Here is a 24,351-nt window from a genome sequence, read left to right on the forward strand (position 1 = left end):
CAAGTAGCCATGGAAGCCCCAGCTGCTTCTGCCTTCTGCCAGCAGCCCGCGTTGTCGTCGCGTCCAAACGACCCTCGTCGCTGCTGCTTCCTCGTCGCTGCTGCTGCCCGCGTCCAGCTACGACGAGCAGCCATGGCTGCTCCAAGCAGTGTTGCTGCTTTTGTTTCCCAGCCTGCTTCAGCTGCGTCCGTCGCGACTCCTTCCAAGCTCCAGCTCCTCCGTGCTGCTGTTGCTGCTCCGTCATGCTGCTACTGCTTAAGCTTTCTTCATCGAACATCACCCTCACCCCTCGTCCTCATTACAAGAGACGAGATCGTCCAACGGTTCGTCCGTTCGAGCTCATGTCCAAGTCGCCAGTTTGAGTTCGGATCCGACAAGATCGCTCGTTCGTTAGTTCCATTCGTAATTCAAAAATCGAGCTTTTCAATGGAGTTTCTTTGATGTTGAAAATGAAGAAGTTTCTATTAAGAAGGTCATATTCTAACTTTGCTCATCTTTCAATTTTCAGATCTTGCGTCGTGGGTATATGATTTGTTTGGTTCGATTCCCTTCGTTCCAATTTTATGAATCACGTGATACTGATATCTTGGCCTTTTTATTTATGATGTTTGTTTGTTTAATTGCTTAATCACATAAGAAGTTTTACATAGTCGTTTGTCTCCATTAATTGTCATATTATCTCGTTTCCGTCAGTTGGTTTGTATATTTGTATTGTTGTAGTTTGCTATTTGTTGAAATGGTGCCAGTTTGCTCTTTGTTGTTGATCACGTGATTTGGTTCCCTGTTCGTTCAAGTTTTGTCTAAGTTAAATCACGATTTTATTCCCAATGCAGTCAGTTTAGTCCCTTGCATCTGCGTGTCAATCGTAGTCTGAAATCTACCCGTAGTAGTTCAACATATTTTAGTTTGAATCATTCATCTTCATTATAATGTTGTTTGATTCAGTTTGAGTTCAATTAATTTTTGAGTTTAGTGATTTTAATCTACTTTTTTGTTATTGTTGTTGAATCTGAAAGTAGGATTATTGTTAAAATTTGTTCAGTCAAAATAATTCCTGCTTTTTGTTGTTCATGGTATGATTTTCAGTTTGCATCATTTCCGTTAATCGTGATTCATGTTGTTTCAGATTATTTTGTTGTTGATATTGTTGTTTCCTTGCTCATCCAAATTAATGGTCTAAGTTAACCAGGATTGGTTCCCAATATGGTTAATTTATTTCCATTAATTTGAAGTTGTATGATTCATCTGTGTTCATATGATTTGTTGTTGAATTTGTTGAGAAATTGGTCATATTGGTTATATTTTGGTTGAGATTGATTAGGTGAATTGGTTATAGCTGATGGGGTAATTTGGTAAATTGCAGTACGTTCAGGGGTAAAATGGTAATTATAATAAGGTCGGAGGGGTAGTTTGGGAATTGTACATTTTGAATAATTCTTTATGTTAAGCATGGGGGACAAAATATAATGGGGTGTGGGTGATATAATTGTTTATGTTAGGCATGGGGGACAAGAGATAATGAGTTGAGGTTTGATATATTTATTTAATGTAGTGGGGGACAAAACATTAGGTAGTGGGTTTAAAAGGGGGATGAGTGGGAAGATAATGGGTTTGGTAGGAGAAAGTGGTTGATTTATTAATTGATTAAAGGGTTTGGGATGAGATAAATAAGAAAACTTGATCAGATTTTTAGGAGACAGAATAATAAAAAGGAGAGAATACAGAACAGATAGAGAGAGAGAGAGAGAGAGAAAAGAGCTGAATATTTAAGAGAGAAAGAAAAATTCCGAAAAATATTAAAACTTTCAAGAGAAAAGAAAAAGAAAAGAAAAAATACAAATAAAAAAGGAGCTGGAAATTAGAAGAGAGAGTAGTACACACCTGATAAATATTCTGATATACGGGTTTAGAAATTAAAGGTTAAACATTAATTAGCCTTTCAAATCTGAAAATTCCCTTGGTTTCTGTCCATTGTTTGTTGTCGGTGTTTCTGGATTTTATTTTGATTTTCAAATCTGTCACTGGGATTTCTGTTGACTGGATTGCTGGTTATTATTGTTGTTGCTGTGTTACGTACTACGTGGCTGACTTTCTTCTTCTTATATTGACAATACCAGGTACACAACTGTAATTTTGGCCTTTTGTAAGCTGAAATGAAGAATGGAATTTTAAATTTTTAATTTAGTTTTTTTATTAATTGCATTTAGGTTATTTCATGTATTATTATTCTGTAAATCGCCGTCGTTTTTCATAATTAGGCATATTGTAGCGATGTATTAAATAATGCTTTGCTTTAACCTGATTATTAGGTAGTATATATTTAAGCATGTTCATTACTGATTAAACTGTCAAATAATTAAAATAGAAGAAAATAACGTAAAAATGGCTTTATTAAATCAGTTTGGCAAAATTGATTAAGTTCCTTATTCATAAGGGTTTTAGTATCACCAACGTTAAGTTAATCGGAATCATGTAGCTAAATTCAGTTAAAACATGAATTAATTTTGCGAATCAAGTATTAGGACATGATTTGAATTAAAACAAGGCTAGTTAAGGTTAAATTATTTATTTATTTTTAGAAATACTGTTTAGTAATCAAGATTATTTCTAATTTTCAGTATTTGTAAATAATTAATTTCAATAGCTCAAGTCATCTAACCATATGATTTTTAATCCGACTATGGGATAATTAGTTTTTTTTTTTTAATTTTTTTTTTTGAGAATTCCATGTTGTATTTATAATTATAAATTTAGTAATATTACTTTCCGTTAATATTTGTTTTAAACTAGTATTTAATATGTTATTTTAAAGTATGTAGAGATTGATTTTATATTTATAGACAAACTTAGTAATAATAAAATGTAGTCATTAAAAGATATTCATAAAATAAGGGAGGATTTCGCTAAAAATAAATAAATGTAAACAATACAAAAATTTGCAGGGTTCTCCAATCTTATTTATTTATTTATTTTTCAAAAAAATAATACTTAGATCCCGGGATGGGCCGTTTAGTAAATTTCACGGTCCTACCTAAAGGTATAGTAACGCGTAGTCTTTTGGCGCATATTTAATAAGGTTATTTTCTTAAATATGGGTGTGCATTTATGTAGCCCAAATCCCGATCTTGACGAAGTCAAAATGCGTCAACAAATCACGTGTACACTGGTTGTGACGTGGTTCGAGATGCGTTTTCACGACGTTGCAATTCTTGTATAAAATAATAATAAGAATAATGATAAAAGTGGTTTAATGCTAAATTTGCATATAAGTTCTCAATTGTTTAAAAAAAATTAGATAAACAAGCCGAATATAACAGTTGAGCGACCGTGCTAGAACCACGGAATTCGGGAATGCCTAACACCTTCTCCCGGGTTAACAGAATTCCTTATCCGGATTTCTGGTTCGCGGACTGTAATACAGAGTCATTCTTTTCCTCGATTCGGGATTAAATTGGTGACTTGGGACACCCTAAATCTCCCAAGTGGCGACTCTGAAATAAATAAACAAATCCCGTTTCGATTGTCCTTTAATTGGAAAAAACTCCTTCACCCCTCGCGGGGCGGAAAAAGGAGGTGTGACAAGGGACAACACTCCGGTTTAAGCAAGTGAAATCAAAAAATGAGAGAGTCTTATTGGTGAAAACCCTCATGGGCACCATGAGGCGATGAAAGCTGAGAGAAAATAAAAATGAGAGAGTCTTTTTGGTGAAAACCTTCACGGGCACCATGAGGCGACAAGGAATTGAGGAATGAACAAATGAGAGAGGTTGGTTGGTGAAAACCCTTCAGGGCACTGCAAGTCAAACAAGGTTCGTAAGTTGGCGGAAAGAAAATTGGGTTATGAAAATCTTGGAGCACAAAGTAAAATAATTGGAAAGGAGATCGGTTAAATAGACTGGGCTGATTAATCCAAAATGCATACCATGATCATTGGTGCCAGTGATTCCACTCAGATAAGTTTCTTTTCCTATCTCCAACAGTCATCCAAATTTGGATTTTCTTCTTTATTCTTAATTCTCAAAATCGTTGCATTTCATTGCTGATAATTTAACTCCTCTAAAGCTCTTCCAAGGTTAGTCTTGTTTCAACAAATAAGAAGGAGTGTCAAAGTGTACTACCAGATTCAAAATTGCACAAAGCAAAATACGGCTAGGACATGCTAGAGATAGTATGATGAAAAATGGGACATAGAGTGTGAGCAAAGGTTAAATTGGTGAAATGGTTCAGTAATGTCGTGGGAGATGTATGGTTTCGAATAAAAAGGGTCAGAAGTGAAAAACAATAGTTAGGGATCCTGTGGTTGAGGATCAGTTGGGAGGTCAAAACAATTCTCGACAAGTTCAAGGCAGTCGGTCGAAGCAAAGCATGGCAAAGAGAATACCATCCCCAGCAAGAATGCCACAACTAACCACCACATTTTAAACTGACAAGATTTTCTTTTATTTGAAACAGGGGCAAAGATGGCATTTGTTTCAGGAAGCACCCTATAAGGAAAGCAAGTACCATGCAGGTTTGATCGCAGAATTCTCAGGACCCTCCTAAAAAATGGGACTTAGTTTAAGATCTAAAATAATCATGAGTAGGAGAATTTGGCATAAATGCACCCCAAAGGATTATAAGTGAAGCTTCAAAGTTTGCATGTTTGAGATACACTTTGGACATTACCCCAGAGGCCTCGGATTTCAAAGTAATTTGGGGAGACTCTCATAGCCTCTATCTCTCGGGTTGGCCAACAAAGGGACCGAAAAGAACCCGTTTCCGCTTTACTTCCTCAAGAAAGAAGAAACACCATCTTTTTTCACCTTTTTACCCCATGATAACAAAGATTCTGACTTCTCTTCTTTCCCAGACTGGTGGTTATGATTTTCTGCTTTCTCAACTTTTTCCCCCAAGAAGAAATACCATCTTTTTCCACCTTTTCCCCCGATTTAATTTGAAATTTCCAAGACCCTCCTGGATAATGGGACTTAGCTTTAATTCGAAATATTCACGAGTACAATATCTAGCATAAGCTCTACTTTGTGAAAATATAAGTTGGTTTGAAGTTTTCGTTTTTAAGACAAGACTCAGTTAGAAATTTTCAGGACCCTCCTGGAAAATGGGACTTAGGCTAAAATCCAAAACAATCATAAGTAGTAGATATAGCATAAATGTACACCAAAAGGAATATAAGTTGGCTTCAAAATTCGCATAAGAGTTTTCAGGACCCACCTGAATAATGGAACGTAACTTTAAGCATTCCATTAGATAAGTAAGTGTTGTTATAAGAGAGTACAGTTTAGTGTTAGAATTATCATTCGTAAGATAAGCTTTAATTCAAAATTTCAGGACCCTCCTGGATAATGGGATGTAGCTTTAGGACTATCTTAGATAACAAGATTCGACGGAAGTCATACCTCTAAAAAATATAATGTAGCTTTGGAAACTTACTAGAGATTTTCAGGACCCTCCTAGATAATGGGATATAGCTTGCAGATTGTTAGAGATATTTGGTAAAAGGATTTAATTGACACTCACAGATGCGCCTGGTTACCAAACTGGGGCAGAATTTTTTTTTTTGTTGTCTATTTTGTTGAAGTCAGATACCCGTCTGAAGAATAGGGAAGGACAACACGGATGTTAAGGATAAAAGCGAATCAGGACCAAGCAATCAGGCGTCCACCTGGAGAACAAGGAGCAACAGTTGAAGTATCAGCAATCAGGCGTCCACCTGGAGAACAAGGAAAAGCAGTTGAAGATTCAGTAATCAAGCGTCCAGCTGGAGAATAAGGAACAACAGTTGAAGTATCAGCATTCAGGCGTCCACCTGGAGAACAAGGAAAATCAGTTGAAGATTCAGTAATCAGGCGTCCACCTGGAGAACAAGGAACAACAGTTCAAGTTTCAGCAATCATGCGCCTACCTGGAGAGCAAAGGAGTACAGTTCAAGTTTCAGCCTTCAAGTTCTTACTAATATTTGGTAACATGATTTAGTTTACACTCACATATGTTCCCAGCCACCAAACTGGGGTAGAAAGTTTTCTTTGTTTTGTCTATTTTGTTGAAATCAGGAGCCCACCTGGAGAACAAAGGAATACATTTTCAAGTTTCAGCAGTCAGGAGCCCACCTGAAGAACAAGAGAATGCAATTCAAGCTTCAGCAATCAGGCGCCCACCTGGAGAGCAAGGGAATACAATTCAAATTTCAAGTAATCAAGAGCCCGCCTGGAGAACAGAGGAAAGGAAACAATAGTCAAAGGAAGACATTCAAAAGGTTCAACAATCAGGTACCCGCCTGGAGAAAAAGGGAAAGCATTCCAAAAAAATACCATTCAAGTCAGCAACAAAGGAACTTCTGAAGAAAATACAAGTCAACAAGGAAACAACAGTCGCAAGACCAAGTTTGAAAATAAGGCTTTGTAAAGCATAGATTATAGCTTAGTCTAGCTTCTTCATTTTTGTCATGGTGTAATAAGGAGGTCAGTAAGTAGTATCAGCAGCAGCAGCAGCAGTAACAGTGAAACCACAGCTTCATGGTAGTCCCAGCTATCAAAACTTCCCGAACTACATTGACCTGATTCTTTTATAGCCAAGGATATGTAGGAAACCTTTGAAGCAGAGGTTCGGTCAAATTCTTTCAAAAAATGCATCCCACGGAGTATTCAAACGGGAAAAAATCGCTCGTATCTGCTCACTTTATCTTAGCACGAAAACTCTTCATGTTTTCGAGCAGCCTCACACGGATTACTCCAAAAGAATTCCCAAAATTAGGTCTTTTCTTTAATTATGTGTTATTTTAGAAATTATTGTGCGATTTTCCTAATTGTTTGCGTATTTTTAGTGCATATTTAATTTATTAATGCATTAAAAATACAAAAAATTATAGCATTGACACATAGGATTTGATTTTACATTTGTTTTTAGTTAAATTAGTAAATTGTTGTTTTACAAAAAATGAAAATTTCACAAAAAATAACGTATTTGTGCATTTTTAGTGTTTAATGTCAAATTTTGTGATTTTTCTTTTAATTTGGTGTTTAATTATTTGTGATAGGTATTATTTAAAGTTAATTAATATTTTTAAGCTAATTTGGATTTTTAAAATTTAATTAGGATTTTAGTTTTAATTTTGGGAAAAAAAGAAAATGAAAATAACTAATAAAAGAGGGGGAAATCAAAATTGGGCTAAAGTCCCATTTAAATCCCAAGCCCAAACACAAAACCACCTAATACCCAACCAAAATCAGCCAAAACCCGCCCATGACCTGACCCAACACCCAAGACCCGCCCCATTTTTCCCCACCTAAAATTCTAACCTAGAATCCTAAGAAGAAAATCAGCTGCAACAGGAGAAGACCCCAACCCCTCGCCTTCCATCTCCTTCACATACCCCACCCCAAGTCACCGGACCTCACACCACCCTGCTTCACTAACTCGCCGGAATCAGACACACAAACAGAAGAGGGACTCTCCCCTGTCTTTGTCTTCTTCAGAGAACGCTAGAGACCAGTGAAACACAACACCCCATCGTTCATCTTCTTCTTCTCCAACCTCATAACCACCGGTAAAATCCATCAATCAAGAACTCGTTTAGTATATTTTCCGATGATTCTCCATTTTTTTGATTGAGTTCAGTGACTGTTTCCATTAGTTCTTACGAAGTCCGCTCGAGGTCATCGTCGACCTTCGGTTGAGGCGCGATTGAAAGCTGTTGAGTTAGATTTTTGGGCTTGATTCGAAGTCACTGTCCGAGGTTCAATCCAGGCAGATTCGCGGTATCGATTCGATTCTGTTGATGTTGTATTAAGCTTTTCTTTCAAGTTCAATCATTGAAATTCTTATTAAATGGTAATCGTCGGAGATTCAAGTACATTGGAAAGCAATTCAAGTTTCTATTTCCCATTTTTAATTTGTTGCTCTCTTTTGTGGTGATAGGCATGATGTTCATTCAGTTATGGGTGTATTTGATAATTGGAAAACTGGATAATTGGATACCCATTACGTGTAGGAAGTAAGTTTGCGGATTAATTCCTTGCTATTGGATTTGATGTTGGAGTTGTAGGGATTTCATGTTGTTTTAGAGGTATTGTAATGGGAAATTTTGCAGTAGTATCATGACCAAAAGCTGATGTGTTTCGGTTTGTTACTGTTGATAAATGTGAAAGTATGTTTGTTGTCAGCTCTTTGCTATTTAAATTTCAAGTTGCATATTAATGAATGTGAGTAGAAGTTTGAGTATTTCCTATCTTTTTCCTTAAACAAGGATGGATTAATAATGTCTTGGTAATGGGTCACAATTCTTTGGTTCTTAATCATTTTTCTGGTGGATTGCTCGATACCTCATGTGTGCAGCCCATTAGAATTGTTGGTCCAATAGCTATGAGTAAGCCACATCATGCCCTCTAAAATTCCATGTCCATAATTTTATCCTTACAATAATTTTAGGCTTAGGAATTGAACAAACAAAAGCAGCACATTAGTTAAAAGGTTGAAAATTAAGAATTGTTTAATAAAAGGGATTATCTACCTAACTAACTATAGGAAGCTTTTAATAGTGGTAGGGTTGGGATTGCAATAGCTATTTAAATTAAGAAAGCACTAAGCTAGTGGATGGTTTAAAAATGAAAAGGTGAATTGATAGTGGAGAGAACACTAACTTAATGCTTATTTCAAGGGCTATTGAGGACAGAAAAAGGGGGAGCTGAACAGACTGAAAAGACATAGATACAGAAGAAAGAGTCAAAAGAGAGACAAGGGAGGACATTCTGAAAAATACTAAAAAATACTAAAGAGCCAAGAAATCCTGAAAATAAAAAAAACAACTGTAAACTCTGCAGAAAACACTGTTCCATTGAGTTTTTTTTTAGTTTGTACTTCATTTTTGAGTTAAAGATCGTTCTGTTGGTCTGCTCTTTGATTGTTGGGGTTCTACTGCTGCTGCTGTTTATTACTGTTTCACCTCTTACCTTCCCTTTCTTCAAATTCCAAGTACTTTCCTGCACCTCATGGATATATGATATTAGAAGAATTTGAAATTATATTGCTGGGCCACAGCTTGTGTCATGTCGATTTGCCTTTTACATGTTATATTCTAGCTACAGTTCCCTGATCGATTCCTAGCATATATAACCATTTGTCATATAATTCTTAGTTGTTGCAATTTTTGCCTTAAAGTTCATTTGTAAATAAGCAGAACATTTTTATTAGTCAAGCTGATCTGAATGGTTTAAGGTTTCGTCTGTATGTATGGATTGTAGGGATTTAGTATAGTGTCAGTAGAATAAGCATGCTCAATATCGGTTTTATTTCGAGAAATAAATGTTGTTTGTTGAGTATTCTGCTTGAACACATTGAGTTTCACTCTTCCATTTCGGAAGCTAAATTCAAGTTGTATTATTGCTATCAATGTATTTAGCTTACTTACTTATTAGAAATCTCTGAAGTGTATGGAGTTTCATACGGATAGGATTTGTTTTGGCCCTAAATCGTACTTTGTGAATCATATTGCCCAAATTGGTTTGAGTATCTTAAATATGAAATATTGTTTAATTCGTACTGTTTATGGATCCTACTGTTCTTGTTATTTGTTTGCTTAAGAGGTTTGTTTGGATAGGTTCGATCAGTTCAATTCTAGATGGAATAATCTCCTCTTATCATTCTTAATATGGTATTTTTATCTGGTTGATTTATAAAAATCTTTTTGCTGGCAGCTATATGAGTTGATGCTCTTCAAAAACTGTATATGATTGGGTGTTGGTTTAAATTATCTGTGATATTGTGTTTAATTTCTTTCTTTTGCAAATTACATGGATTGGTTATTTTATATCCCTCTACCTTTAATCAGTTAAGATGATTATTAAACCAAAAAGAAATATTCCAACGTGGGAAAAAGTTTTGAGATGAAAAAATATTTATTACGTTGTAAGATTGCTTATTGTACAGATAAATATTTCATAAGCGATTTGGCATTTCTTGATAGTATTAGGGAAAGAGTAAAGGGAAAGATGCACATCTAAGGATTGACTACTTATATTTGCCTTAGTTCTTTAGTGTAACGGACAAATGCTCTTTAATTAATCAACGTGCACAAGTCATTAGGCTATTTGTCTAATTCTGCAAAAATTCAAATGAACTTGGCTTTGTAACGAAGATATTTGAACCCATACTGTCTAATTTCATAAGCTTTTGACTTTACGCAAAATCCCATTGCATCGGAAGAAATAACTCATCATACATCATAGTTTCTTTAGGCGCGATTAATAATAAACCATTGTGATTATGTATACGTTCGTGTAACATACTTGCAAATTTAACTCCAAAAAAAAAGACTCGAGGGATGCGTTCGCGCAACCTCAATCAAATTTTCTTAAATAAATAAACGAAGCGTTATTAATTGTGGACACGTTCGCGTGACATGATTTTTGACGCGCCAAAGGAAAAGAGTATACGTACGCGTAACTCAATTCTTTAATTACGAATAAATCAAGTGATTTAAATGCGGTAAAAAGATAATTGCACATAGGTTCTAAAATAAGTAATTAGACAATTTAAGTCGAGTATAAATTACTAAGCGGCCGTGCTAGAACCACGGAACCCGGGAATGCCTAACACCTTCTCCCGGGTTAACAGAATTCCTTACCCGGATTTTTTTCGCAAACTGTAGAACAGAGTCAAACTTCCTCGATTCGGGATTTCAACTGGTGACTTGAGACACCATAAATTATCCCAAGTGGCGATTCTGAAATAAATAAAATAATCTCGTTTCGATTGTCACTTAAATTGGAAAAACTCACTTATACTCCATTTCGGGTGTAAAAAAGAGTTGTGACAATATTGGAGACCAGAAGCTCTAACCTGCTACATCTTTCTCAACTCTTAAACAGATGCCATGCTATTTATATCCTCAAATACCCTGCTTGACAACCTTCTCCTTTGGTGCTTTTCAGTTCCAATCTCATGTAATACCACCCCTTTGTTTATCCTCTTGCCACTGAGGCTCAATATTTCAGAATTAACCTGTGGAGAGCTCGAAAGTCTTAAAAGTCCTCAACAATGAGCTGTACTTCGGGTATCAAAAAGGTTGACAGGTGATATAAAATATGGATTAAGATCCAAACCTATTCCACTTAAACATGATCACTCCATCAGAACCCACAAAACCTTGCTATCAAAATTCATCGGGAACAAACCCTTCTCCTAATTATACTTTTCTAGGACAGTTAGAAAATTATCCAAAAGTACTCTATATTTAAATATTTAAAAAAAAAAAAAAACCTCCCGCAGGAAAGATCCATTACTTAAGTATTATTTCATTTATGTTGATTAAACTCTAATTTTAATATAATAACATTCATGTAATCTCACCGTCTATCTGAATGAAATTTCTTCAATATTTAATCAATAATGACACACTGCCGCTTATGTATTTGGCAAATTATTCTGAAAATAGTTAAATAACATACAACTTAAATGCAAATTTTATACAAAATTTATACAATATGTCTTTTGTATATTATGTATTTGATTTATACATAGTAAAAACAAATTTCATACAACTAATTATATATTATACAATTTATCTACAACTTTCACACATTATTTCTACCCAGTTAAATACAACTACAATAACATACAACTTAAATATAAATTTTGTACAAAATTTATACAATATGTCTTTTGTATATTTGGTATTTGATTTATACATAGTAAAAATAAATTTCATAAAACTAATTATATATTATACAACTTATCTACAATTTTCATACATTATTTCTACTCAGTTATATACAACTACAATATCATACAACTTAAATATAATTTTTATACAATGTTGTTCAACTTTCATACAATAGTTAAATAAATAAATAAAAAATATATAAACAACATAATACAATTTTTCCACAATTTCGTAAATAAAATGTGTATCATGTCTTCTTCTTCGAGTTTCAATATGAAATTAGCCAAAACCAAGTCTAATCTTCACCAAAACCCCTCAAAATTGAGATATAAATCCCAAACCATTTTCCCTATTGTTTGCAACAACACCCAATCCAAACAAATAATGATTTTTGAAAACCCAAATTTGAATTCAAAGCTTTTTAATGGATGTCAATGGTGGAATTGTTGCTCTCTTTTCCTTTGCTTTACATTACTGAAATTAGGGATTGAGAGATAGAGAGAGACGTAGAGAGAATTCCCAATTCTTTGCAACAACATCCAATTCAAACAAATAATATTTTTTGAAAACCTAAATTCGAATTCAAAGCTTCAAAGCTTTTTAATGGTTGTCAATGGTAGAATTGTTACTCTCTTGTGCAAGATACATGGGGGAGAGAGGGGTGGGATGTGGAGAGAGAAACGTGGGGGGGAGGGGGGAGTGGAAGAAACATTAGAGTGATTTTAGGATATTAATTATTATCATTAATTCCCTTAAAATGTATATAAATGGTAATTGTGTATATAAAATGTAATTATAGTAAAACTTGAGTAGGGAGGGTAATATAGTTTCATATAGCGTATAGGAATGTAAAAATTCCTAATTTTATCTCAGCGTATTTTCATATTTATCTAAGCTTAGGTGGCATAGCACCCAGAAAAGAACCGATTAACAGTAGGCCCAATGAATTTTACCTGACACAATAACGTAAAAATTGCACGGGGCGCCTATTTGGCCGCCCCCATTTAATCTATACCCATTTTTTTAAAAGTTTTAACTTGTACCCACTTTTTAAACAATTTCAGCCCCCTTTCTCCTCCTCCTTCTCCTCCTCAAAGTTACATCCGCCCTCATTTATCTTCCTGTGATTATATCCCACGACAATTAATGCTTAAAGGACCATATTGGTCACAAGTATGATCAGGATGCATATTTTGGTTAAAAAAATAAATTCAAATCGACATTTTATTCTAATAATTAAAAGTTTCAAGATGATATGCGATACTATTTGACCTCTAACTGATCCAAGTCTTTGAGAAGTTTTATTGTGTGACTCACACAACTTACATTAGTTGTGTGAGACTCCTTTTTGTCTCATAAATTTGTGGACCCTAGTCTTACACTTCTGGGTCCACAAAACTATAAGACAAAAAGGATATCTCATACAACTAGTGTCAGTTGTATGAGACACAAAATAAAATTTTCTCAAGTCTTTGGGATATGAATTTGATTACTGTATGTCCTTTAAAAGACCACCTGAAACGAAGCAAGAAGATTTGAGCCTCATACTGTAGGCCTAGCAGGTACACAATGACCAACTGAATCCAAGAGGGTTAAGAAGGTACCAGATTCTGTCTGCGATTTCATTGACGAGTGTGATACAAGTTTGGTATCACTACTTTATCATTTACAGTAACTTTTCAACAGCCGATCACCTACTGGAGCTGAAGTTCGGCAGTTATAAAACAAAAACTTCAGCTCTAGAGCTGAAGTTCGTTAGTTACAAAACAAAAACTTCAGCTCTAGAGCTGAAGTTCCCCAGTTACAAAAACAAAAACTTCAGCTCTAGAGCTAAAGTTCGTCAGTTACAAACAAAAATTTCAGCTCTAGAGCTGAAGTTCGACAGTTACAAAACAAAAATTTCAGCTCTAGAGTTGAAGTTCGCTAGTTACAAAACAAAAACTTCAACTCTAGAGCTGAAGTTCCCCAGTTACAAAAACAAAAACTTCAGCTCCAGCGCCAGTTACAAAACAAAAACTTCAGCATACTTCAGTCCCTCTACTAGAATACTGAAGTTTTGCATGATTGTCTTTGCTACTTCAACCCCGTATGCTGAAGTTACGCGAAAAAGTGGGTACACTTGCAATTTTTTTTGCAAAGCGGGCACAAGTTAAAACGTGACCCAAAAAGCAGGTATAGATGCAAATGCCCCCACATTAACACACTTTCCTACTCTTTAACTTAAAAACACGTTCATTTGTGACAAACGACCTGAAGCCACATCCATACAATCAAACCGCACTTGAATTTTGGTAGGGAAAAATTCATATTCGAATGCCTCCATCCATAGCCTTTTCATCTAACTTGTAGGACATTAATCGGAAGACTATGCATTCATAACAAGAACTTTCTTTAATCACTTTTTATGCTGGCTGCTATACTCATTAAAGTTGACAATTCATTCTTGGTTTAGAATTCTTTTCCATCTTTTAATTCTCCTCAATTGGTATCTTTTTGAGGGGAAAAAACCAAGTAGGTAAACTCAAAATGGTACAGAGCTTCTATCATTTAGAGTCAAATACAATCTTTATATTTTGAAGTATAACGGCAGTTTTTTTAAGCTTGTTCTAATCTAAAGGGTTAATACATGATTGTTATCCACGGTCTATGTATCAATTGCAACCGAGTCACTGACATATACTTTATTAGTAAGGAAGTTTTGTTTTTGAAAAAAATTTACTAAAGGACCAAGTTTCACATGTATGGTATGCCTAGGACCCTGGGGTAAAAGTATAACATAAATATTCGAAAAAGACAATAGGAGAGTGTCATAGGGGTGTACATGGACCGGGTTAGTTCGTTTTTTATCAAAACCAGACCAAACCAACCATATCAGTTTGGCTTGGTTTGGTTTTGTCGGGTTTTTCGATTTTTTTTGTTACATGAATATTATTTCAATTTTACTTTATTAAATTTTTGACAAATAAATATATATTTAGTAAAAATTAAAAAATTTGACAAACATGTAATCTATTAAAGTATTCTTATGGGGAAATTATGGGGAAATTCTCTTAGTAACACATGATAGTTAATTTTTTAGTCGTCTGATAATAAATTTTCGTTGATGTATTCTTTCAAAGTTAACCGAATTTAATAATTGATCATAAAAATCAATATGATACCTAAATAATGATATGTGCTATTTAATTTTAAATTATTGAAATACCACTTCAAATTCGAAAAAGATATAAGAATTTAATAGATCTTGACATATGAATATGGAAGAACAAAGAGATTGACCCATTTCAGTAACACTTGATAAGAAAGTGATCATACAACCCACTATTTAAAGTTAATAAAAAAGAGCACTTCATATTTAACTAAATATTATATCCCATAAGAGAATCGCAAATATTTTTAGATTTTTTTTAAATCTATAAAAAGATCTTAAAGTATATATAAAAATTATATATTTATATGTTGGTTTGGTTCGATTTTTTTTTACTCAACAAAACAAACCAAACCTAATTGAGTTTTTTAATCGGTTTGATTTGACTTTTCACTTTAATGCGATTTTTTAGTTCGGTTTGTACACACCTAGAAAAGTTCATGAAAAAAAGGTGTAACAAGGGATTAAGCTATTGAGCCGAGAAACTTTGGTAACTTGTTGATTACTTTAACTTTCATTATATTGGTCAGTTTCTTACCTTGTAATTACTTCCCCTAAAAATTAAAAATTAAAAATTAAAAATTAAAAAGAGCTGTTCAGCGCGATTTTGCTAAACCTAAATGGCTTTAAGCCAAAAAAACTACTTCATCATGATGTTTACTTAGTACCCACCAAGTTTGGATAAGATCGCTTAAAGGAAATGATTGTTCTATAAGAAATTGATTTAATCAACTTGTTTATTTACAAGATTACAGGAATATTTGCTTACAAATATTGAGTTCAAGTTCTATATATTAGTAATATAAGAATATTTACTAATTATGCCATTTATAAAGTTACCATAAATAAATTTTTAATTAATAACCTTACAAAAATGATAGCTTATCAAATATATTGATTAAATCTATACCAATAGTGTAAAAAAAATTATACACTGCCATTGCATATAATTTTAATCCTATATAAACATTATGGCAAAAAAACACGAACTTTTAAACAACCTTTTCGAAACTGAATAAACGGCAGGGATAATATTGTATGGGATAAAATTGATGAATGATAGGTGGGTGCTCGTCGAGTTGACACATGGCAGTAAAGACACGTAGGATATGAGTCAGCAAATAGCGGCACCGGTTACGAGCATGTTGTAGACAATAAATTGCATCAAGAAAATAAAATCAGGACCAAAAAATATCGCAACAATCGTAGTATTTTATTTCGAATATTTGAGTGTTACAATCTCTATGGATCCTCTGATTCTACTTTTCAATAGTAAATAAATTCAAGGGCGCGCCTTTGAGCTTGATCTTGAATCTATATTTGTTTCCACGAAACGATGATCTTGTTCTTGAGCTTGAGCTTGGGCATGATTGCTTGAACTTGACCTTGATTCGTTCTTGAGCTTGAACTTGACCTTGATTCGTTCTTGAGCTTGAACTTGAACTTGAACTTGAACTTGATTGCTTGGATCTTGAAACTTGTAGAGAAATTTGCGGCGTTTGATCCACGAGCTCTCTCTTGCTTCTTGTTATAACTTCTAGTGTCTTTTCTGAGTTATGAAGACCCCTATTTATAGTTGTGGAAGAGAAGAGTTATGATAAGAACAAACTCTTTCCGACCAATCAAATTGAAGTGTGACATGGCCGCATTTGATTGGCCAGAACATGTCACTTGCACACGTGGTGCGATTTCATTGGCCTTTTAGTGTGACTTGGCATGCCTTGTCATTTTGACACGTGGCATAATCCTATCTGCTTTTCCGTTTGACTTGGCGCGCCACGTCATTTGACACGTGGCACCAAACTGGGTTTCTAGGAAGATGACATTTTTGCCCTAATGAAGTGGGCTCATCACTTTAGCTCAATTAAATGGGCTAGCCCAATGGATTAAGACTTATTTATTCAATCCGTATATGTTGGACCTATATAATTAATTCATGGGATTTTTACCTATCTATACCATATATCAAATCTTATTACCAAAAATGTTCATAATTTGTTATTTACCCGTTTAGTCCACACTTTTACTACAAATTATATACCAATCCAAAAATAGGTAGATTTTGCCATAAAAAAGCCCTAAAATGAAGGCACCAGATCTGATGTGATTATGTCAACGATTTTATTCGAATTTTGAAACTGAAGGAGATCTCTCTTCCTGATGAAGGCACCAGATCTGATGAAGGCACCAGTTGCGTAATTCTCTCCTTCCTCAACAGAAAGAGATCTCTCTTCTCTCACTCAACTACAATTCTCAAAAAACGCAAGCTACTGAAGCTCAGTAATCAAATTGCTTTTACTAATTCTACAACGCAATACAAATTGTAGAATACAAAATTGCTCTTCGTCGATATCAATACTCAAATTGTCGAAACTATATTTGTTCTTCGTCTTTTTTCCTATCAACTACACAAAATCATGTCAAAAATCCCAATAATGTTGAAATCGAATGGTAATTGGGATAACTATGGCAGATTTAGAGATTTTGAAGTTGATGTCATTGTGGTAGATGATAATGCAAGCTACGGAATTCTCAGTTCTACAATTGCAGAACAATTATCAATTGATACATCGGATAAAATTATAGAAATCAAATACATTGTGAACGAGAATTGTCCTCCAATGGAGATTAGGAATGATATGGGGGTTCGTGTGTACATGGAAACCAAAAAGGAGAATAAAAACTTAGGTTCGTATCCTTTATGTATAAGCGTAAGAGATTTCAATATGGAATTGGCAATCAACAATGAAAGCACCAGTGCAGGTATGTTTGATTCGACATTGCAGAGAGTTATGGTGTTACTATGTTATCTACAATATTACTACAATTACCTACAATTAAACTACAAAGCTCACATAGTACTGAAAAGGATAAAGCAATGTTGCTTTCAAAATTATCTACATAGAAACTACATTTATGAATTTATTGTTTGCAGGTTCGTCTGGATCCCTAAACTTACTTGAATTTCCATCCTCACCAGCTATAGAGGAATATCAAAGTGAAATAATAACTGAATCTACGCAAACATATATTGAAGAAGGACAAGTTTATCAGGACAAGCAAACAGTAGCTGCTGCAATGAAGAATTATTCAGTGATGCACAAGTTCCAGTTCAGAGTAAAAAGATCTAGTCATAGAAGGTATGTAGTTATTTGTGGATAATATATCAGCAAAATCAGTGTATGATTGAAGATAGGTGGGTTTTATAAATTGTAGTTAAATTGTAGTCAGTTTGTAGTTAATTGTAGTTTTTCATAAATTTGTGTAAATATTATATTTCTTTTGTAGCTACTGGCTTATATGTGTTGCTGAAAGCTGTAAATGGCATTTCAAGGCAACGTCAATTAATGATTCGGCAATGTTCAAGATAAGAAGTTTCAGCCGACAACACACATGCTGCCTAATGGACGAAACATTCATACAGCGCAAACGTACTGCAACAGTACTTGGTAGCATGGTCGTTCCAAAGTATTGTGATCCTAAGACTGTTTACACACCAAAGGACATACAAACTGACATGTTATCCGAACATGGACTGAACCTAAGCTACATGCAAGCATGGAGAGCAAAGGAAAAAGCTTTACAATTTTTGAGAGGAAATCCGTGTGACTCCTACAACAAATTACCCAAATATTTTTATATTCTTGAGAAGAATTATCCTTGTTCTGTTGTTAAATTGAAAAAGGCAGCAGATGATTGCTTCTTATACGCATTTGTTGCTCTTTGTACATCAATAAATGGTTGGCAACATTGTAGGCCGGTAGTAGTGGTTGATGGGACATTCTTAAAGTCAGCCTACAGGGGGATTATGCTGACAGCAAGCACCATGGATGCAGCAGGTAAATAATGGAATAATTTTGTACTTATTTTGTAGACAGTCTTTAAAATGCAGTTAAATTGTAGTTATGTTGTAGTTATTTTGTAGTTATATAAAATAATTTAGTTAACTTGTCTATATTCTCAATATATATTGTAGTTGTTATTTAATCATATTTTATGTCTAAAAAATGTAGGTACTATTTTGCCCTTGGCATATGCTGTGGTTGATTATGAAAACGACGCGTCTTGGAAGTGGTTCTTTGAGAAATTCAAGGAGGCATATGGTGAAAGACCTTAAATGTGTGTTGTTTCAGATAGGCATGAGAGTATACTGAAGGCAACATCAGTTGTCTATCCGGGCATGGCACACTACTCTTGCATGTGGCATATATGGACAAATATAAGGTCAAAATTCAAGAAGGGACATCTACAATTACATGAATTGTACTTTGCTACAGCACGGTCATACACTCTGGATGAATTTAATGAAAGGATGTTGAAGATTGAAGAGGTAGACCTGCGTGTAAAGTCTTACCTATATGATATTGGCTATCATAGATGGTCAAGAGTACATGCAACGGTGAATAGAACTTTTACTATGACGTCAAACATTGCCGAGTCGTTGAATGCTGTAACAAAAGATGCAAGAGAGCTGCCAATATTTGATATATTTGAGTATATGAGGACTCTTCTTGAACGTTGGACAAAAGAAAAGTTATCGAAGGCAAAGGGTACTTTCACATACCTTGGTCACAAATACAACAAAGAATTGGAAGACAACAGTACATTATCTCAGAAACTAAGGGTAAGATATTTTTTTTTGGTGCAGTAGAATCAAAAAAGTACTAGCTGCAGTTTTTCCAGATTGTAGTTAAACTGTAGTCAAATTGTCGGTAATAATAGTTTGTAGATGAGCTGTAATATATTTGTTGCTGATTTGTAGGTAAATTGTTGATAATCCATTTTAATGATTGATGTATTATTATTTCTGTTTGGTCTTCAATTGTAGGTGAGGGCTTCAACAGATCATATACATACTGTGTTAGATGGTGTGAAGCGGTACATTGTGTGTCTAGAAAACAAGAAATGTAGCTGTGGACAATTCCAACTTGATGAACTTCCATGTGCGCATGCTTTGGCAGCATTAAGGCATAGGAATGAAACATACGAAAACTATTGCTCTCCGTATTACACAAGGAAGAGCCTTCTGCTTACCTATGAAATGCCAGTAAATCCTCTTCCTGATGAAGGCAAATGGGATGTGCCACAACATATTTTGGATGAGGTAGTAAAGCCACCGGCGGGAGATAAAAGGCAGCCAGGGAGACCTCACAAGGAAAGATATAAAACATTTGATGAAATAAAGTCAAAGAAATACAAGGTGTCATGTGGCAATTGTGAAGGTGAAGGGCATAACAAAAGAACTTGCAAGAATGCGCCGAAAAAGAAATGAATATCATGTAGTTAGAATAGTTATTCAAAATAAATGTTAGTGAGCTCAAATTATCGGATTTTCTTGTGTAATTGTTTAAGTTTTTGAAGATGAATAAGAAGTATAAACATCAATTTGTGTATCTGCACTATTTATGTTTTTATGTATTCTGTCAAGCATCTAAAGTTGTCTTTTTTTATAGAATAGTTAAACTTTAATATTTACTGTATACAAAAAAACTGATATTAATAAAGAATGCATTCAACGTAAATTGTATCCAGATTGTAGTGAATATGTAGTTTAACTGTGTTAGAACTGTAGTCCTGTTATTCATATGTAGAGGAGTTGTAGTTAAAATGTAGTTTAACGTAGTTTAAATGTAGATAAATTGAATTTTTTTGATAAACCTTGTTGATAAAAGATGGCTAAATTATTTATATGATTCCTGTATTTATTTTATCTTTATGTTGTGTAACAAATGACAGTTATATACAGATATTACTTGGCACTTGAAGGTATTTATAAAAATAACTTGAAGATTAAAGTCAAATTGTAAGACAAAGTTGTTGCTGTAAAAATGTAATCAGAGTACTCGAGTATAATGTAATCAACAAAAAGTGTTGTAGAAAACCAAAACGACATATTTCCTACATTGTTTTCCAATTCAACTACCAAATTTCACAGACCAAACTAGGAACACAATAGTCTATTTCTTCTTTCGTTGCACTCTAGTCCTCTCGTTTTTTGCCGGAGCACCCTTCCTCCTTGCTAGCCTGCCAGTAACCTCACTCTCACTGATTGACCCATCTTCTTGCTTCTTTGTTGCATAGTCCCACAGTAGAGCTCCATAGCGTCTACGGTGTTGGTCAATATCAGAAAGATCTTCCTTTGGGATTGCCAAATCTCCAAGGCTAACATACTCCGCAAATGCAGCCACAAATACACCACAATCGCTGCATAAGATGAGAATTTTTCATTATATAACAAATGATTAAAATTAAATAATTAAACATATAGAAAGGGAGATTATTTTTTTACACTGAGCCTTCCTTTTGTTGTAGAATCTCAGCAACCATCCATTGTATGTTGAGAGGGTCCGTAACTGGTTTCTCGATGTATGCCTTTGTGGTCTTGAAGTCAATGTCTTTACGTTTACCATAGAAACCAGTGCATGACAAATACAGAGGGATAATGATTGAAAACTTGTCAACCAATGTCTCAACTGTTTTATGACGGTTTGCTCTCACCATGGAATCATAAACATAAAGTTGTCTGTCCTTTATGTCAAAAACTAGCAACAACCAATGGAAGTTCTCTACAAGGTTCACAGGTATGAGCACATAGTCAACAAGATCCCAGGCAACATTAGCAAGAATTCTGTACCCAAGAATATATTCTCCAACATCATCCTCGGGTTTAACAACCGAATACCTTTGTTCCGGTGGAGAACTTATGAACTTGTCATAGATTCTTTCAATCTTTGTCTTGAACAAGCAATCCGTGGTTGTGAACCTAGTATTATTGTTGGGGCCATATTTGCCTCTTTTTCGCAGATAATATATAATAACATCAATGTGCTGCCAAAATAGAATAAACATATACAATAAGCTACGGTGTAACCACACTTGTCTACAAAACAGCTACAGATTAACTACAATTTGAATTTATTAAAAACTCTAACAAATTGCTGCAAATTAGCTACACTATAACTACAGAAATATAACAGTTAGTCCAAGTACCTCACAAAATGTAATTTAATTGTAGTTTGTGTAAACCATAGTGAACAAGTACTATATGTACAATTGACCCATCAAACTACAAAACAACTACACATTAACTATATTTATGCACTGTCTACATTTATTCACTATACATAGGAACAAATGAAACATACCACCTAACTTAAGGTCCCAATAATCAGCAAGTTCAACCTACAGTTAATATTAATAGGCACAATCACAAGCTCTACAATATTACTACAAGGTAACTATAGTTGTGGTACACAGAGATTCCAAGTCAGTCAAAAGTACCAAAATTCCAGTTTGTACATACAATCATCATCACATATGATACATAAGGTGCATAAAAAGCAAAATTTCACAGCTGAGACATAAATATAGTAACATATATATGTTGTCTACAATATTATTACAATTACACATCATAGCTGAAAAATAAACTACAATTATACTACACAGCTGAAGACAAAACAGATATTGTGAATGATTCTATTCTTTATACTTACTGTGTTATTGATGACTTGTCCGGGGTGAGCAAGGGCATAAAACCAGTCCTTCTTATCAATCTTTTCACAACCAAAATCCAACCAAGGCTTGATTTGGTTATCCTTCTTGGAAAAGTAATATTTCCTCCTGTAATAACAAAAAATATCAAATACAAAAAATTGACAAAATGAATTACAATTTTAAAGTATAAAAATGGTGAACAGACATTGTAAAATGAAGCATTCATACCTCCTAGATACTTTATCACTACGAATGTATAACCAGTTGGTGAACCTTTCTGTCAATTCAGGATCTACATTTTCACCTATGACACTTGTGAAGGGGTGCTTGAGGTAAAAAAAATTTAGGTCCAACAGATGTGCTGCCTCCAGAACTATACAAAGATGTGAAAGGTGATCGTGCATGTTTTCCCGGTTGCCTGGTTCTACCGGGATGAACAGGGGTTGATTCATCTGGTATGGGCTCGCCATACATGACCAACTGTGATAAGTTTTCTGGCAGCTCAAAGTCATCCAATGTCAAACCTTTGTTGTCAATGCCTTCAGGAACAACTTTTTTATCAATGCCTTCAGGAACAACTTCAGTCACAGTCACACCGTGAATTGGCGACTGTGGAACTTCACCTTCTGTAGATAAGTGTAGATCTATGTAGATTATGAACAGTATTATGGAGTTATAGAGAATATAGAGAATATATTACCTGCTTGTTGTGCCTCAGCTACTTCATCAATTACTGGTTCTTCCTCAATATTTCCTTGTAGATGTTCTGCTGAAACTTCAGCTTGAATGAATAATTGGAAATGAGAATTGTAGATATATGTAGGAATATGTAGTTAAGGTGTAAATTATTAAAATTTTGCATAAAAACCTTATTGTAATGAAGGAATGGTTCTGTACCTGCTTTATATGCCTCAGCTGCTTCTTGGAAGTCAGGATATAAGTCAACATATGGTTGAAAATGTTCTGGAGAAATTGTAGCTGCAACATATAGTGAAAAAGTGATTAGTATAATTAAATAATGTTGTCTTGAAATTTGTAGATATGTATGTAGGAATTTTGTAGATACCTGTATTGCTTGTGCTTCCATGCAGTTGATCACCAGCATTGAACTGGAATTGCTGGTTGTTCTCTCCTTGATGTTGGTAATTATTTTTTGTTGAACTACCAGCAAACTACAATTTTGGGGAATATTTGAGACTACTTTATTCATATGTCTTAATTAGTCTTAGTACAAAATTATATGTAAATTCTTACCTTTGACTCGTCCAAATCAAACCTCTTGTTTATCACATTCATAACACTCTTCAAAGATTGATCTATGAACTCTCAAAGGCTTGAGAGTTCCTAAAAACAGCCTTCCTAAAAGCATCTAACTTTCCATCAACCTAAAATTAAATATATAATTAGTTAGTAATCTTATTCTAACTGCTATAGTTACACTACAATTCAACAAACTATAATTGTTATAGATTTATACCACAAATTAACTACACTGTATAACATACTATAATTGTTATGTAATGAAGTCAAAATATAGCAAATTATGTCAATATATTGTAGTTATTCATAATACCTGCACAATCCACTTTTCCAACTTCCTGAGCTTGCTACTGACAGATTCAATGTCCTCTTGACAATCTGTATATTTGGGTTCAAATGATGGAGAAGCAGCAGTTGGAACATGTGATGGTTGAGCACCATGTTCATCTTCATATTGAATCTTGTCTGGCAGATTAAGCACTCCAAGCTCTTCTCCAGATTCAATCATGTTTGTGAACTGAATGATGAAAATAACAGTTAATTCAAGTGACAAAAAAAATGTAGATTCAATGTAGTTATTATGAATGTAATTGTAGCATCATACAAAAGTGGAAAAAAATACCTTGATCCACTCAGGCTTGATCATCTTCTCTTCAATTGCAGTTAACCAAATCTGCCCCTTTGTAGCTGACCATCTTAAAATGCGAGGTATAGATTCAGAACATCTCGTAGCAAGCTCGGTGCTGACGGACGAGCAACACTCATATAGCCACACTTGCAAGGCTAATGA

At 34.4% G+C, this 24,351-nt stretch overlaps 2 protein-coding genes and 1 long non-coding RNA gene across 3 annotated transcripts; 2 read left to right on the plus strand and 1 right to left on the minus strand.

Annotated features, from left to right (window-relative positions):
* Positions 1–17,239: 17,239 nt before the first annotated feature.
* LOC138871408 (uncharacterized) lies at positions 17,240–18,921 on the plus strand. Its single transcript, XM_070149284.1, has 4 exons — positions 17,240–17,567; positions 17,740–17,944; positions 18,093–18,643; positions 18,818–18,921. Exons 1-4 carry the CDS (start codon positions 17,240–17,242, stop codon positions 18,919–18,921), a joined length of 1,188 nt encoding a protein of 395 aa, XP_070005385.1.
* LOC138871409 (uncharacterized) lies at positions 18,922–20,076 on the plus strand. Its single transcript, XM_070149285.1, has 2 exons — positions 18,922–19,428; positions 19,633–20,076. Exons 1-2 carry the CDS (start codon positions 18,922–18,924, stop codon positions 20,074–20,076), a joined length of 951 nt encoding a protein of 316 aa, XP_070005386.1.
* Positions 20,077–23,250: 3,174 nt separating this feature from the next.
* On the minus strand, positions 23,251–23,625 carry LOC138872174 (uncharacterized). The gene is made up of 3 exons (XR_011400634.1): positions 23,556–23,625; positions 23,368–23,473; positions 23,251–23,279 (listed from the first exon to the last, which is right to left on the minus strand). It is a non-coding gene; the product is annotated as an uncharacterized lncRNA (long non-coding RNA).
* Positions 23,626–24,351: the final 726 nt, after the last annotated feature.

This window comes from Nicotiana sylvestris, chromosome 6 (genome assembly GCF_000393655.2).
Source record: "Nicotiana sylvestris chromosome 6, ASM39365v2, whole genome shotgun sequence".
Lineage (NCBI taxonomy): Eukaryota > Viridiplantae > Streptophyta > Magnoliopsida > Solanales > Solanaceae > Nicotiana > Nicotiana sylvestris.

What these genes read in the sequence shown, in the direction of transcription:
- LOC138871408 (XM_070149284.1), top strand. Translation starts at nt 17,240, where the DNA reads ATGTTGAAATCGAATGGTAATTGGGATAACTATGGCAGATTTAGAGAT. An exon ending in AAAAGATCTAGTCATAGAAG is followed by an intron (nt 17,945 to 18,092) that starts GTATGTAGTTAT and finishes TTTCTTTTGTAG; the next exon opens with CTACTGGCTTATATGTGTTG. An exon ending in AAGCACCATGGATGCAGCAG is followed by an intron (nt 18,644 to 18,817) that starts GTAAATAATGGA and finishes TAAAAAATGTAG; the next exon opens with GTACTATTTTGCCCTTGGCA.
- LOC138871409 (XM_070149285.1), top strand. Translation starts at nt 18,922, where the DNA reads ATGTGTGTTGTTTCAGATAGGCATGAGAGTATACTGAAGGCAACATCA. An exon ending in CATTATCTCAGAAACTAAGG is followed by an intron (nt 19,429 to 19,632) that starts GTAAGATATTTT and finishes CTTCAATTGTAG; the next exon opens with GTGAGGGCTTCAACAGATCA.